This window comes from Pyrgilauda ruficollis, unplaced genomic scaffold, assembly GCF_017590135.1.
Source record: "Pyrgilauda ruficollis isolate IOZ18807 unplaced genomic scaffold, ASM1759013v1 scaffold41, whole genome shotgun sequence".
Classification (NCBI taxonomy): Eukaryota; Metazoa; Chordata; class Aves; order Passeriformes; family Passeridae; genus Pyrgilauda; species Pyrgilauda ruficollis.
This window is the reverse complement of record NW_024525601.1, coordinates 8,399,765-8,415,614: the sequence shown is the minus strand read 5'-3', so window position 1 is coordinate 8,415,614 and position 15,850 is coordinate 8,399,765. Positions and strand designations below refer to the sequence as shown.

Sequence of the window (15,850 nt, the reverse complement as noted above, 5' to 3'; positions counted from 1 at the left end):
TTGTATCTGGCAAAGTTATCCAAAAAGTTGAGACAAGTCTATTAACAGGCTGGGCTGAATACTGAAACATAAAAATAAAAGATTCGCAATATAAAAAAATTTTAACACAAGACTTCAAGACGTGGGCTCTCTGGCGTTTCTTGATCTGAATGCCAATAGGTATTGGACAATAGGTATTGGCCTTAGAAATGACACCTCATAATCAGTGTCCTTCCTGGACATGGATCCTTATCTACTAATGTCAAAAAAGCTTGTCTGAAGATAATTCTTTTCACAGTCAAGCAGTTTATATATTAGCAATGTGTGAGTGGTTTTGCACACCAAAATGTGCTGAAGATAAAACCATATCTCATTTTCACCTCCACAGTGGTGAACAGGGTTAAAATTATTACAATTCTATTTCCATTACAGTAAAATGTAGACACTTTTGCACTTGCTGCTATATCACTTTTTAAATTTTACAGTTAATAACAGAGAGATATTTCTTAGTGTTGCTGGTTAATGTATTTGTAATACAGTTCCATGCAGCAGAAGCATCACCAATACCTCTTCAGCTCACCCTAACCAGAAATTCTGGGCAGAACAAACTAAATACTTGCACTTCAGAGGTCTTTATGGTGTGGGCCATCTAATCCTGCACCTGACAAGGAATCCTAGATAAGCTTTTACTCCATTAATTACCAAGCCTTTAGCCCTTTTCAGGTGTGAGAAAAGATATCCCTTCCTCAGCACAACTCAATTTATTTTGATGGGAATGCACAGAATTTGGTAGGCCGTGGCTGTGGCTGACACTCACTGACTCTGCAGCACCATGGCACACCAAGTGACCAGCATTTCCAACTGCAGCCATAATGCCAGCTACTTGGGAAGATGTAGGGCAAGAAACAAGGAAAGAGAGGATAGGCAAGATGTGGGGAGGAAAGATGCAGTGCTCTGCTGCCATATTGAGGAACAAAGGGAATTATGTTGTAAAGAGTCATTAAAGCAAAAGGTGTAAGGATGACAGAAACAGAAGAGACCTCAGGAATGGCAAAATGTGGCAATGAGACACGGCTGCTTTAGATGTGTGTGCACAGCTGCAGCCTGGGAAGCATAGACGAAGTACTGGAGCTTCCTGTGCAGTCTCCAAGCCACACTTGCCATGGGTGACATCAGGGTGAGAGCACATTGCAGAGCTCAGGGTGAGGGAGGTGATTAAGCCTTCTTTAAGCAATGCAAGGAAGCTTCTGGACCACAGAACCTGCTTCTTATGTAGGACTTCAGCATTCATGGCATCTGCTGGAAGTGCAACACATCAGGTCCCAGCAGTGAACAAAGTTCCTGGAGACTGTCAGGGGGAACTTTCAGATACAAGTCCTGCCTGGGCTAATGGGGGTGATGCACAGCTGAATCACCTGCTCAGTGGTAAAGAGGAGCTGTGTGGGGACACGCTATCAGTGCCACTCTGATGTAGTGATGATGAGGCAGTGGAACTCAAGATCCCAAAGGGGATGAGGAAGGAGAGTAGCAGTGGAGACCATGGGCTTCAGGTGAGCAGACTTCTGTTTAGGAAAGTGGTAGTGGGAATCCCATAGGAGGCAAATCCAAAAGAAAAGGACCTCAAGGAAGCTGCAGGCCTCTAAGAACACCAACCTCCATGCACAAGAATAGTCTGTCCCTGCTCTCAAGAAAAGAAGCAGATGTATCATGACAGTGGCTAACCCTGGAGACCACAATGCAAAAAGGCAACATGAAGGTGTTTGAAGGAGGGACAGAATACAAAGGAGATATTTAGAAATGTTGCCTGGCAACATAAGAATGATGTTAGGAAAACAAAAGCTCACCTATAGCTGATGTTTGTAAAGGACATCAAGGACAACACAAAGAACTTCAGCCACCCTATTAACAGCAAAATGGTAAAAAATAAAAATATGGGTAGTTTGCTGGAGGGGACCAATAATCCAGTCACATCAGGTGCAGATAAGGCTGAGGTCACCAGTGCTTTCTCAGCTTCATTCCTTACTAACTAGGTCTCCCTTTCCTCCATGCTTAGTGAATGAGTTCAAGGATGAGAACTGTCAAGAGCAGGTGAGAATAAAGCAGGATTACTTGAGGGGACTTGACCCATAAAAGTCCATGGAACCCACTGTGCTATCAAGAGAGCCAGCAACCACCTTTGCAAGGCCACTTTCTATCCTCTTAGAATGGTCGTGGAGACCATCTCCGAAGGGAGATTCCCAACAACTGAAGAAAGGCAAATGTTGCAATGATCTTCAAATGCTGCCACAAGGAAAAAAGGCCAGAATGTCTTTAGTCCTTGGGAAAATAATGGAGTGAAGCCCCTTGGAAGGTGTTTCTGAGGACCTGGGGGAGGACAAGGTGACTGGGAACAGTCAGCATGGACTTACCAAGGGTAAATCATGCCTGAGCAACTTGGTTATCTTCTTTGATAAAATTACTGGATTAGTGGACAAGGGGAATGTAGTCATTTGCTTTTATAATTAGGGAATAAATCAAATGTTGGAGTTTTAATCATAGTTCTGTGTGGCACTCAGGGGGAAATCTATGTGGTATTTCCTTTGGAAAATAAAAGACATGGACATAAGGAGAATCATTAGGGTTCAATATTTGTTTCAGAAATAAACAAAAAAAGATAACACAATTTCTTCCAACATGTATTTTTATTTGTTGAGTGGTTTGGTTTTTTTTTTAAATCTGAGAGGGTCAGATTAGAAAAACTGGTGTGATTTGAGTTGAAGCCCACAAAGTCGTATAGCTACTGTCACCATGTATTTAGAAGGCCTACTGAACATCTGCAAAGACAGAAGAAAATTCAAGGACATGAAATAGTGAAATGGATGAGTGACTGGTTAGAGAGACCTGGGTTAGAAAAGCCTTTGTCAAAAAACATCCATTTGAGTCAGGGCATAAGAACAAATGCTGAATAAGTCTCTTATCATAACCCTGAAAAACATCTGATTTGTGATTTACAAGGGAGAATATTTATTATGCCATCCTGACCAAGACAGCTTGAAAGCTGTGGGCACAGCAACCCAGTGCTGGACTTACCCTGGGAGCACTAAGTAAAATTTTCAACAACAAATCCATCTAATACACAGGAGTGGTGTGAGAAAACAGTTTGAACAGTGTGTGGGTAAATCAAACTCTAATAAAAATTATCTCTAGTAGCTTCACCATGCTATGTTGTTTCAAGTTTGCTGCAGATTGCACTGCCTGGCAAGTTCCCTGACTAACTAGTTTTCCAGCACTGCAAAATGTGGACTCAGTTTATCTAGTCAATAATTTTGTGTGTTATTTTTCCAAAATGAACAATGCTTACATTCTTTAAGCACAAAATGCAAACTGAATTTTTATACTGAAAGTATAGGGATAGAAAAGCAGACAAATACATTTCTATCTTGGGCCTATCTTCAGTTTCTCTATTTAACAGATGTTTAGTACACCAGCTATTCTATAAATGTTTTAACTCTGTGTGTGCATTTAGATTTTTTAATCTTCACAGAAAAACAAACCCTACAAAACCTATCCAGCACCACAACTCATGACAGTAAAAACAGCTGTGCTGAATCAATGACCTCCTCCTGCATCTCTTAGCAATTAGGCTCACAATCCATAACAGTATCCACGTGAGGCAAAGAAGCATAGCGAGAATGAATGGTGAAAGATAATCTTCCAGCAGTGTGAAAACTGGCAAGAGAAGTCTTCAGTTCCAGACCTCTGAACAGAAAGACATTCTAGCTCTTCAAAGCCATCAACTTTTGTGCTGTAATTAGGATGCTTCCATGCATCTGAATTGTGTTTGCAAAGCAGTACTCTGTTATGGCAACACTTCTACAGCCAATTTCAAATTAGGTTAAAAACTATTTAAATTGACTACTGTGCTTTATTGTTCTGTGCATCAGATTTCTCTTTCCATATTTCATACATTATTATATTTATAAACAAAGAGGAATAAAATTACACAAAAGGAGAGAAAAAAATGTAGCCAGTGACTCTCACTTACCCATCCATGAAAACCTTCTGGGTGAGTTGCAACACTCAACACACGGTAAGAAAGTTTGGCACATGGAATGGGGTGTAATCAAACTCCACTGCTTCCTCCAAGACATCTACTCACTCCTTTCAGCACTAGACATTCAACTGATTTGTTTGTTAAGAGTCAGCTTCCAGACCTCTGTAAACCTCATTCTCAAGCAGTGAATATGGCCCTTGCTCCCTAATTGAAAAAATCGAGTTTGATATTTATTCTGGGGCAGAGAAAATCCATATAATGTAACAGTAACAGGACACAAAGCACTGCTCTAGTATAAAAATCACTCTGTCAGATCAAATTTGTTCCAGACATTTTGATAGTTCTGGGGCAGAGAAAATTCATATAATGTACCAGTAACAGGACAAAGCACTGCTCTAGTATAAAAATCACTCTGTCAGATCAAATTTGTTCCAGACATTTTGATAGAATATCTTTGCACTTGCAAAGCTTTACACCAGAGAGGCTATTGTCTATTCTCGCACAGCCAGCCAAAATCATAAATCCAGCATGAACTTAGCATTGCTTGCTCTGCTAATTCAACAGGAATGTGATCACGTGCCCAAGTCTGGCCTATCTTTTAGGCAATCACATAGTGCACAGATCTGGCACTAAATATCATTTAAGCATGACCAAAGAGGCAGCCACTGTCAGGTGAAAAAACAGTATGGGTGAAAAGACCAACAACCATTTATGTCTGACACTTTTGATAACCAATCTCAAAATTCTCATAGCATGGAAAATTTCATTTTCTGAAAATCATTCAGAATTACTAACTTACATGTACTTTGTCCTGCAATGCCAGGTATGAGCTATATTAAAACTTGAAAAGGACAGATATGGCAGGTTAGGCAGCCCATTCACTTGCATTTTGCTCACTGTGGGGATGATAACAAGGAGAGGGCTCGCTCTTGTCTTCATAATAGTTTATGAAATGGAAATATACTGCTTCTCTGAGTATTTTTACAATCTTTGAAAAATGTAGCAGTATTGCTTCTTCACTGACAGTTTTAGATTCATAAATATTACATAAATTTTAATTCAACACGTACATGAGCAGGTATCTCCCTCCAGTGACTCTATGGAGATATCAAGAGCAGTGGCAGCTGTATTAACAGTGTGTTAAACAAAGGAAAGAAAAAAAAAGAGAAAGAAAAAAATATACCTCATACTCACAAACCAAGAGGACATCTAGCAAAGCTTATTGTTCTTTCCATTCACTAGACAGTAAATAATCCAGCATCATACCAGCAAAACCAAAAATGAGATCCTGAAAACTAGCAATATCAGGGCAACTACATAACTCTGCTGCACTCTTAAACAATGTCATTAGTAAACAAATAGGTTTTTTCTCTATTTATGTCAACAATACATATGAAAAGGTATCACTAAATAACAGAGGAACCTTATGTGTAAGACATTCTTTTACCTCTCTAAACAGAAGGCGTGCTACCAGATCTCAATGTTGAAAACTTTTTGGGACATAATATCTTCAGGAAAGCCATTCGAAACCTCATATGACAGAGAGGGTAAAGAAATGGGTTCAAAGAGGAATTGATCCACAAAAGCCAAAAGGTTGCTTCATAGAGGGAGTTATGGATGCACTTTCCTTGGCAGGCCCCACGGATAATCATTAATAAAGAGTATGGGGCCCAGCAAATGGCAAACACACAGACAATTATGGCAAGAGACTTCGCTATTTTCTTGTCCCGTTGCAGTTTTGATCCAGACCTTGAACAGAAAGAAGCAGAAAAGTCCCTTTTGAGAGCCGTAGAACTGGTTTCTGTTCGAGACGGACCATGAGCCACCCCTGCTGGTCTCCATGACCTGGTTAGTGATGAAACACTGTCCTCTGCTTCTGACGAAGGAGATGATGCCCCTGGCAGATTCTAGGACTGAACACCAAATAGAGCTTAGAAATGATGAATGATAATATTTCTTACTTTATTCCTTGGATATCTTCTGAAACAGAAGAACGACAACACTCAAGAAACATCTCTTACCTCTCCACATATTTTGATTCATTCCTCTTTTTGCTTCAAGAGATCAGTTTCCATGCAACTGCTCATTGTCAGCACATGTCAATCACCCCCTGCAGTAATTCAGATCCTCATCTGATCTTCACTCAGTCCATCTCACTCTCTCATCTTCACTCAGTCCATCTCAGTCTCTCCAAATGCTCTTCTTACTTAATTTATCCAAGCCTAAGCACATCCTTGACTCAACCTAGTTTTCATCACCACCAACTCTTCTAATGGCCAAAGCCCAAGTTCCCCACATGCCTGCTGTCTCTTTCCCACCTGGACCTTCCCATCTCCTGTGTAAAGTAATTAAATAACTTCTAGTGCAGGTGGCACGAGGGTAACATTGAAATCACAGGCAAGGCAATCTCCTAAGTCCTAATGCAACATTGAAGCATCATAATTTCTCTCTTAAAAAATTGTACCAATAACAAAGCACCATTCAGCTTAAAGTGTCAACTGTGAAACATTCTGAGTTTTATAGAAATCCCAACATATATAAAGCAATAAATAGAAATGTTAGCCTTACAGCTTTTGTAACTGACAGGAAACGGTCGTAGCTGATAAGGACGATGTTAAACACTGAAGCTGTGCACACGAGATAGTCCATGACCAGCCAGAGCTTGCACAGGCTCCTTCCCAAGTGCCATGTCCCTGTCAGGGCGTAAGGGATGTACAAGGGCATACAGAACACACCTGTGAAAAGAAACCAAATGCACACGTCAGTCAGCACTGCACTGCATGAGAGCGGAGAAGTATTTCTGCATAAAAGATTGATCAAGACTGGCTGGAATTGCCACATAGATGGCTTTGTGTTATCCTGCAACCAAAGAACCTTTACTACAAACTAGGTACTAGCAACGTTCTTATAATTAATACCTCTCTGAAAGGTGTATCATGTTTATTATGTATCATTGTTATCTTTCCAATTAACACCACCTGCTAAAAGAAGGAGCAGTTGACTGCTCTACCTACGGAAGTAAACACTCTTCTGTTCTATCTGCTGAAATTAAAACAAACAAAAACATCTTTCCCCCAGTGTAATCCACTGTTTTCTATAACAAATTATCCAATTGCCATGCTTCCATACTCTTAGAAGCATAGGTGTCAGAAAGTGTTTCAGAAGTTAACTTCTCACAGAAATATGAGTTTCAGACTAATTTTAAAAACTATACGATCAAAAGGCTGACAAGAACAGCACCGTTAATTAAATACACCCAGCCTAACCTTTCTCCTCATCTTAAATCTTGATAATAACCACTTTTCAGGGGCAAGCTGATAGGATATTATCTATGGTAATTCATCAGACTGTGAGAACACAAGTGACCCACTCGCACCCATTGCCGCCTAAATTTAGGCTGCTAAATCCAAATGTTGTCAAAGCACCAATATTATCTCATTTTAATAGATTTGGAGGTGATCACCCCACATAGAATCACACCACAGCCTTGGGATGTTTTTGAGCAAAACATTATAGATTTTAACACTTATATCAGGAAAAAACTTTGGTTTCAACTTTAGATTTACTACCTAATAGTGTGAACTCCTGTAACAGAGTATCTTGAGAGTTTCCATTTCCATAAAAATCTCACAATTCCTGTTGTTCTCTCTGTACTAAGAACCAAGAGATCTCTATTCAAACCCAGCTATAGGTACTGAAGCACAGAGACAAAGCAAAAATTGTGGAATGTCAAAAGCAACTAGATTAGGTACGTTAAAAGAATAAGCAAATGATTCTGAAAGCTTTTAGCAATTTAGATCAGGAAGAAAGTAAGGATAATTTAGGCATACCCTGAATCTAAATTATATAGCTACAAAAATACAAATCAGTTTGACTCTAAAGTCAAACTAAGACAAAGGCAAAGCTCTTAACAGAATTTATAATTAAAAACTAGACATTCAGTTAAACATAATATCACCCAAAAAAATTATGGAATGTAGGTAATGCCAAGTAAGCTGTACTTCCTTCTTTGGCAGAGAATGTTATTTACTTTGTATTTCTCAGCTAGACGCTGGTGTTTGTTCAGTATGATGCTAGATGGTGAGTCAGATGAGAGAACACCAGTTTGTTCACTGGTTTTATGCTCACTGCTCTGTTTTTTTCCAGTGTACTGTAACTGGAGAGCAGGCAGCAAGAGCTCTGCAGCACATCAAGGGAGAATAGGCTGGAAGAAGACATCAAGCATATGCAGGGAGATATCAAAACATTATACAAGGAGATATGGACATCACAAGGATAGGACTATTACAAGCTGTGCCTCTGAAAGAACTTCTGGCACTGGCAAAAAAAATTAAGTTTCTTCTCTCCTTTTAGTATACTTCTTAAATGGATACTTAAAAAAACATTGTTGTGATATGCAAGTCAGAATACAGATTTGGTTAAATGACCACAACTATTTTAAACCATCCTTCTACACACTCAGTAATTTAACCAAGGCTTTTAGCAAAGACATGCAACACTTCACAGAATATTGCAATACTCCAGTCTCCAACTGAACATCACACTCCTGTTTTAATTGTACTTTTTCTCAGTACAAGTTTCAAAACTGTGTCCCTATGTATAAATATATATGTAGCATCAAATTTCTTAGAAATTGCTTTATTTGTAATTTTTTATTTGCCTATACAAACACATATTTCCTAAGGTATTACTCTATATAGACCATATACAGCAAAATGATTAAAAATAGCATTTTTCTCTATTTAGTCACAAACCTGAGGTGGTGATCTGTGTTGTGTGATAGCAGATTGAAAGACAAGATATTGACCATGTATGCAAGAGCTGTCAGACAATATAGGCTGTATTTGATTAGACTATCTAAATTTCAGCCAAAACTCTTCACAAACAGCTCCCATTCATTGTTAGTCCATAAAATTCCCACAGTAGTATTTTATCTTGAAACATTAAACATTACCTGCTTACCTAACAAAGCAACCTTTATTTTCTGACAAATAATAGGCTGCATTTTGTGAAGTACGTCGAAGGTGGTATCCACATCCTTCCTCCAGATACAGCTGGGAAATAGTTCTCTCAGAAGAAAACACACGGAAAATAAACACCAGTGCTTCTCCTCAGAGTCCTACAACACAATCAGCACATGGCTCCACAGCTCTCACTTACCCACTGCAAAGTCAGAAACAGCAAGATTCAGAAAGAAATAGTTACTCCGATGCCTGAGGTTTCTGTCCATAACAAAAGCATCAGGATGGCTGGGCAGTACAGGAGGAATGCTAAGACCCAGATGGCCACCATCTTGATGGCAGAGCTGGACATGATTCCCTGCTGAGCTCTGTAAGATACCTGCAAGGGAAAAAGGACATGTCACATATTCAGACAACATTTTGAGGAAAATTATGTCAAAAAACGATACATAATCAAGTCAAATATAATATTTGTATTTCCCCAGACACCTAGAACATCTTCACTATGTAAGGTTCTGAAAAACTGCTAGTTTTGTTCTCCTTACATTGCAGCTCTGTGATTTATTTTAATACTGGACATAGGAGAGGAGCAGAAATTATGATGGCTAAATTATCATTTGGCTTCCAGGTATGAAAGGACATAAGCTTGTTTCCACCACACAGTAAAGTAGCAATAAGGAATTGGTAAGAAATAGGTTTATGATTCATCAGCCCAGGTTCAGCAGAGAGTGAAAGCAGCTGTGGGAGTTCCTACATGCCCAGCAAAAGTAGAAGCCTTCTGTACTAGACAGGTTGCCATGTGAGACTGCAAACACCAGACAGTATAATTTTTCATACTGTTTCCTCTTGCCATAGCAAAAAATCTATCCCAGACATATACTATAACACCCCCTGCCTCACTGATTCACTCTATTTTAATGTTAGCCTTACCTTGCAAACAGTTCATTCCACTACTGAAAATCTTGATGCTTTTATGTCTACTCAGACAGCAAATTAAGAATTAAAATAAAATCATCCAAGGTCAGGAAATAGAAGAGCTAAGCCCACCCTGTAGTAGCCCAGCCGTACTCTTGGTCCCCTCCATCTTTCACAGCACAGGAAAGTAAGTTAATGAAAAGCTGGACAATTTTATTTCCTCTATACTGTTGAACATTTGGCATCTCAGGCTTTCCTCAAAACTGCTGCCTTCCTCATCAGCTTCCTATACTGTTCATTAGCAGAGCACCTGCATGATACACAAATAATAATGAATGGCACCTTCACAGCCACACAGCACACAAAGGGCATTGTCCCCATTTCCCCAGCAAGTATGAGAGCAGCAGTTCAGGGTTATGCACATTGGTTTGGATTCTCTCTTTTAAGTATGTGTAGCCTGACGATTCAGACTCCTCTACATCTTAAAGCATCACATTAGCTCATTGCACAGCTCCAGGTGTGCAGTAATGAATTTGCCACCCTGTGCAAGATGAGCAGCTCAATTTAGAGGCAGAAAACTGGAAGCTGGGCACAGCTTCACAAATTGTTATGTCTGGAGTGACTAGAATCTGGACACAGGCTAGCTTTGCAGCAGAGGCAGAGGTGGATCCCAAGTCTCTGAGGAAGCATGGTTAACAGCCCTGTTACACATTCCTGGACTCACTCCATCCTAATACCCTAAAGAAGAAAACCAGAATGTGATCATGTAAATGAAGACCATCAGCAATGGCACAAGAGCATGGGTCTCGGCTAGATTACAGAGGCCCTTTTAATTTACAATATTGTTATACTGAGCTCTGCAGCTTCATTGATGTCTTAAATACAGGGATTCTTATACTTTACTCTTCAGCTTAAAAAAACCTCAAAAAATCCAAACGCAAAACCAAAAACTAGCAAAAAACAACTGTAAAAACCACACCACTAGGAAAGAAAAGAGAAAGTGATTAGACATTGTATCAGCACCTCTCAAATTAGAATCTCCCAGTCTAATATGAAACATGTAATTCAAGCAAGCAGGCTCATCACCCTGGAGAAGAGAAGGCTTTGGGGTGACCTGACTGCAGCCTTCCAGGATCCGAAGGGCAATGGCTTTAAACTGAAAGAGAGTAGGTTTATACCAAAGTTATCCAAAAGGTTGACATTCATAAGGAGTTAAAATAGGATGGGTCAAAAATCCAATAAGCATCCAAAAAAAATTTTCTCAGGAGGGGAAAAAATAAAAAGCTTTTGATACTCGATGAATCTAGTTTTCTTAGGATTCTCTTAAAGCACAACTCTAGCAAAGTTCTGGATAAGAAATACACAGTTTTTTCAAGCTCGTATTTTGAAATGCAAGTTCTTCTTTAAGCAACATGATCCTTATCTGTGGAGGTTAGGAGGGTTGATTTGAGGTTCCCTCTTGCTTCCCTCCCTCCCTTCCTGATGTGTTTTACTTGCTAGCAAACCATATATGACTATATATGACTTTTCTAATTTTTTTTTCTTCAACCTGTGTACCTATCCTAATGAGAATTTAAACTACTTTTTAATTCCATCCTTGTTTATCTGACATTGTTACAATTCAACAAGCTGTTGGTCCCTCTCTATTTATACTTTTTGCTGAGGAAAATCATGGTCGACTTTATTGTTGCTACTCTCCTTTTTGTGCACTCCAGGGCTGAAAACTGATACGATGTAAATAAGTATACACGCAGCTACTTACCAGAGCAGTTAACCTGTAATGGTCCAACCCTAAGATCAGCTCAAAACTCTCACTGAAATCAGTTTCAAAAATCTTAGCAGCAGCTTCAGCAACACATCATCAGCTGCTGTTTCCCCAGAACCCAGGAACTAAATACAGACTCCCTGATTGAGAATGAGAGCTTGGCAATTAACTTTAACAGGATGAGGCTTTTCTTTCCACACTGGTGCGAAAAATCATGCGTCTTTCACAAATGCTTATATTTTGTATGAGTAATGAAGCCACTTGCAGAGAGCTGTGAGTATTCTACAGTTGTAAAAATTCAATCAATCATTTTAATCATGGGTTCTAAAAACACTTTGGTGTCTAATTTTAAATACTTAAATTTGAAAAACGTTGGCTGTCGTGTCTTCACCTCTGTTGTGGGAACAAATTCATTCGTGTTTGTCAAGTGCTTTTACTGAATGTTTGAATGGCAGTGGTACAAAAATGCAAACCTTTATTATCCATGCAAATATCTTCACAGCATGTACGTCCATCACCGGTTTGGCTTTATTTCGTGTCCAGGTACTGCAGAAAACACCATGTGGCACAATTACTAAGTAATACCAGTAGCCATTCTTCTGCTAGCCATACTGAAGCCTCAAAACAAAATTCAGCAGTTTCACTGTTCATGAGAGCCTACTGACCTTGCCACATGGCTTAAATCTCGGAGTGTTTCCAGGAGTATATAGCTGCCTAATTGTATTCCCTCTCCCTCCCTCAAAATTTCTTATTGGATCTTAGATCTAACTTGATTTCTTGAAATCTTAAATACCCCACTCTTCCAAACCATGCTTGGAAAGCCTGTGTGTTGCAAGGCATCTGCACATATGAAGTTAGATAGGAGATCCACTTCATGAGCTTTTAGCAGAATTTTTCTGTGTGTGTGGCTCTGACAAGGATTAAATCAGTCTAGAACACGTCTAGCTAGAAAAATATTGAAGCAGCTACTAAACTGTAAGAATCCGTGTCTGCTTCCATTTTTTACTGAAATAGACATGCTAGGCAATAACACATAGCAAAGATGAACACAGGAAAAGGATCCACAAGTAAATGTCCCATCTTTATCTTCCTTTTTCCCCCACATTAAGTACATACTAAACAGTAGAACCAACACCCTGAATTACCTGCAATATGAAGAAATTACTAACAGTCCAGAATTGGTATGCTGCTGTAAGAAAGACAATTATCTTTACTTTTAAAAGTTAAGATTTTAAGAACATGACTTTTCATATTTGAGCATGGAAGATTTCCAGATGCATGCAGGACATTTAGAGGAAATGACTGACAGTGAAACGACCAAGCAGCTCTTCAGAAGATACCCAGCTAATGAAGTACCCCAATCAGAGAGCAGGTATCTTAGTCTGCTCATTTAGGTTTGAGATTCAAAGAAAAAAAAAATTCTGATACTACCTTGTAGGAAACTCTAGTGCTGTAATGGCTAATCTGTGTTCAGCTGTATTCCTGATTCATTTTCAGAATAACAAAACAAAACCAGGAAAATAAAAAGATATTAAAACAGAGTGGCCAAAAAGATAAAAGCCACTATAAGATAAAAGCCTTTCCTGGTAATGTTATGTTTTTTTGTTGACATATTTTTATGACAGGCAATTGTACTTTGGGTATAAATTAATTCTATCATCCTTCTTTTCTTTTTTTCTTTTGCCAGGTAATGAAATTTGTAACTCTTCCACAAGCGAGCAGGATGTCTTAAACACCTTACAGTATTTGACAGCAAAAATGGTTAAAATTGCTGCTTCAATTAAAAATAAAAATTAAAATATCTTCTGGTACGTTATTTGTAAAGAACTTTTAAAGTTAAGAGTCGTTGTCAGACATTTTTGTAATTTCTTTCTCATGTTGTATCTACCTCTCAGAATAAAGGAAGTTTAAACTTAGGAAATGGTTGCAAACAAAAATAGGAAGGGACTGTAACTTCTCTAACCAAAAATGTCCACAAGACAGTCAGACAAGTACTTCATGCTCTCTCTTGAAAGAAATTGTGTGAAAATAAAAATGCATTTCCTTTCTGATGGTCCATTTTCAGACATTTTAAAGGACAGGATTCATCTTGCTTACTGACTTTATGGTCTATTTCACTGGTTCCTTTAATTATGCAACACGAAATTCTCATCTTTTCAACAGGCTTCTGGTGTGCCAACCATCACAGAACAACCCTCAAAGAACTTCTGTAGTAGTTTCATCACATTTCTTAGCTCACTGCCCACGTTCAGTCTTCCATATGTCACCAAGCAGCCCCTGTCCAGCACCTGGTCAGGAGCTGCACAGGCAGGATCAGGCACTCCAAACACCACACTCAGCCCCATGCTTTCCTTTCACAAAGGAGTATCCAAAACTCTCTAAGTGACCTGGTGTATGAATGACTCTAGCCCCACTCTCAGTACAACAAACTACAGAATTCAATTACTAATACAAGACATGTATTTGACTCCAGGAACAGAGAAGAAGAGAAATCAATAAGTCAGCTGTTGTTTGGTGGGAAGGGGTGGGATGGAGCAATGGCTCCAGATGCTGCAGGACATTTCTGTTTCTTACACATGTCCTCATAACAAGGAGCTCACATGTGTAAGAAACAGAAAACAGAAAATTTGTGTCTAAGCTCTACTTCAGAACAGCAGAAGAAATCACAAAACAAGGTGAAAATATATCTATGGCTTTACTGAATTCTCTTCTGAATACAACATGTCCATAAAAGATAAAGCAATAAGGTCCAGGGTTTTTTTTGTATAAATATGTGCAAAATAGTATTTTAAAGTTTTCTAAAAATAAATTAGTGTTCTGTTTTCTTTTTGTTGTCCTTCTTTATCTTTTTGCTCTTTCCAGCTTGTCTAGATGATTCTTCCTGAAATGAAAAAGATGCATTGCAAAATTTAAAAAATATTCTTGTAAATCACAAGATTCTCCCAAGGTTACCCATGATAATTATTTTTAGTATGAACAGCATTCACAGTTCACAGAGATTTATGAAAATTTGGACATATTTATCCATTCACACAGGTTGTATTACTTTTCTTCTGGCTTCATCTAACAGTGGAAAGTCACACAAGTTCACAGGCAAATGCCTCCGTTCTGGAGGGATCAAACATACCGTTGATGGCACATAGTCGTACTCTACAAGTACATTTCTTGCACAATTGTTTATATGCTTGAAACGATCTGGTCCCAAGAGAATACCTCCATACCAGCGGGACACCACAACCAACACATTGTGGACGTTCAAAATCTGTGAATAATAGAAAGCAATAAAAGTTGTTATCTTTTAATCGAACCTGGTTTACTGCTGACACCAATTTGAAAAATAAAAAAGGTCTACTATCTTTTATTTTAAAAAATTACTGAGTTACCTTTCTTATTCTTTGGTATGATCAATTATTACTCTGTCACTAAGCTGATTGTCTATTCACATTTTTGGGAGTGCTGGTGGGTGAGGCTAATATCAGCCAGGCCACAGGCATTACACACATGGATATATAAAATGCCATAAGCTAGTACTGTTAATATGTGCATGTTAACAATGATTAATCATCTCTGTTAAGGAGAAAAAAAAGAGATATCTGACTAATTTGCATAATACTGTTAGAAGAGTCAATCATTGTTTGTGAAAAAAGAAATATTCTTAGAATTTTAAAATGAAAAGGACTAGGGCCATGTGCTGTGACAGGAATTTTCTACTCTACATTTATGTATTGGCCATAAAGTCTATGTATAACAACTGCTGACAGTAAACAGGATGGTACTAATCTAAAATACAGTGTTTTGTAACCAGAAAGTGCTATTTTGAAATGCTGGTCTTATCTGAAACAAGATTAATTTCTATTAAAAAAAAAAATACAGGAATTTTCTACTCTACATTTATGTATTGGCCATAAAGTCTATGTATAACAACTGCTGACAGTAAACAGGATGGTACTAATCTAAAATACAGTGTTTTGTAACCAGAAAGTGCTATTTTGAAATGCTGGTCTTATCTGAAACAAGATTAATTTCTATTAAAAAAAAAAATTAAAAAAAAAAAACCCCAAAACCACAACAAAAAACCCTATAAATTCAGCAACAATAAATGTTTTAAATTACCTAATTTTCATACCCATACATCATAAGAGCTCAAAAAAAAAAAAAAAAAAAAAAAATAAAAAATCCATGAACATCCAAAAGCCT

At 38.3% G+C, this 15,850-nt stretch overlaps 1 protein-coding gene across 1 annotated transcript; it reads right to left on the bottom strand.

Moving 5' to 3' along the window:
• Positions 1-5,463: 5,463 nt before the first annotated feature.
• On the bottom strand, positions 5,464-9,919 carry HRH4 (histamine receptor H4). Its single transcript, XM_041477604.1, has 4 exons — positions 9,904-9,919; positions 9,173-9,352; positions 6,581-6,747; positions 5,464-5,919 (listed from the first exon to the last, which is right to left on the bottom strand). Exons 1-4 carry the CDS (start codon positions 9,917-9,919, stop codon positions 5,464-5,466), a joined length of 819 nt encoding a protein of 272 aa, XP_041333538.1.
• Positions 9,920-15,850: the final 5,931 nt, after the last annotated feature.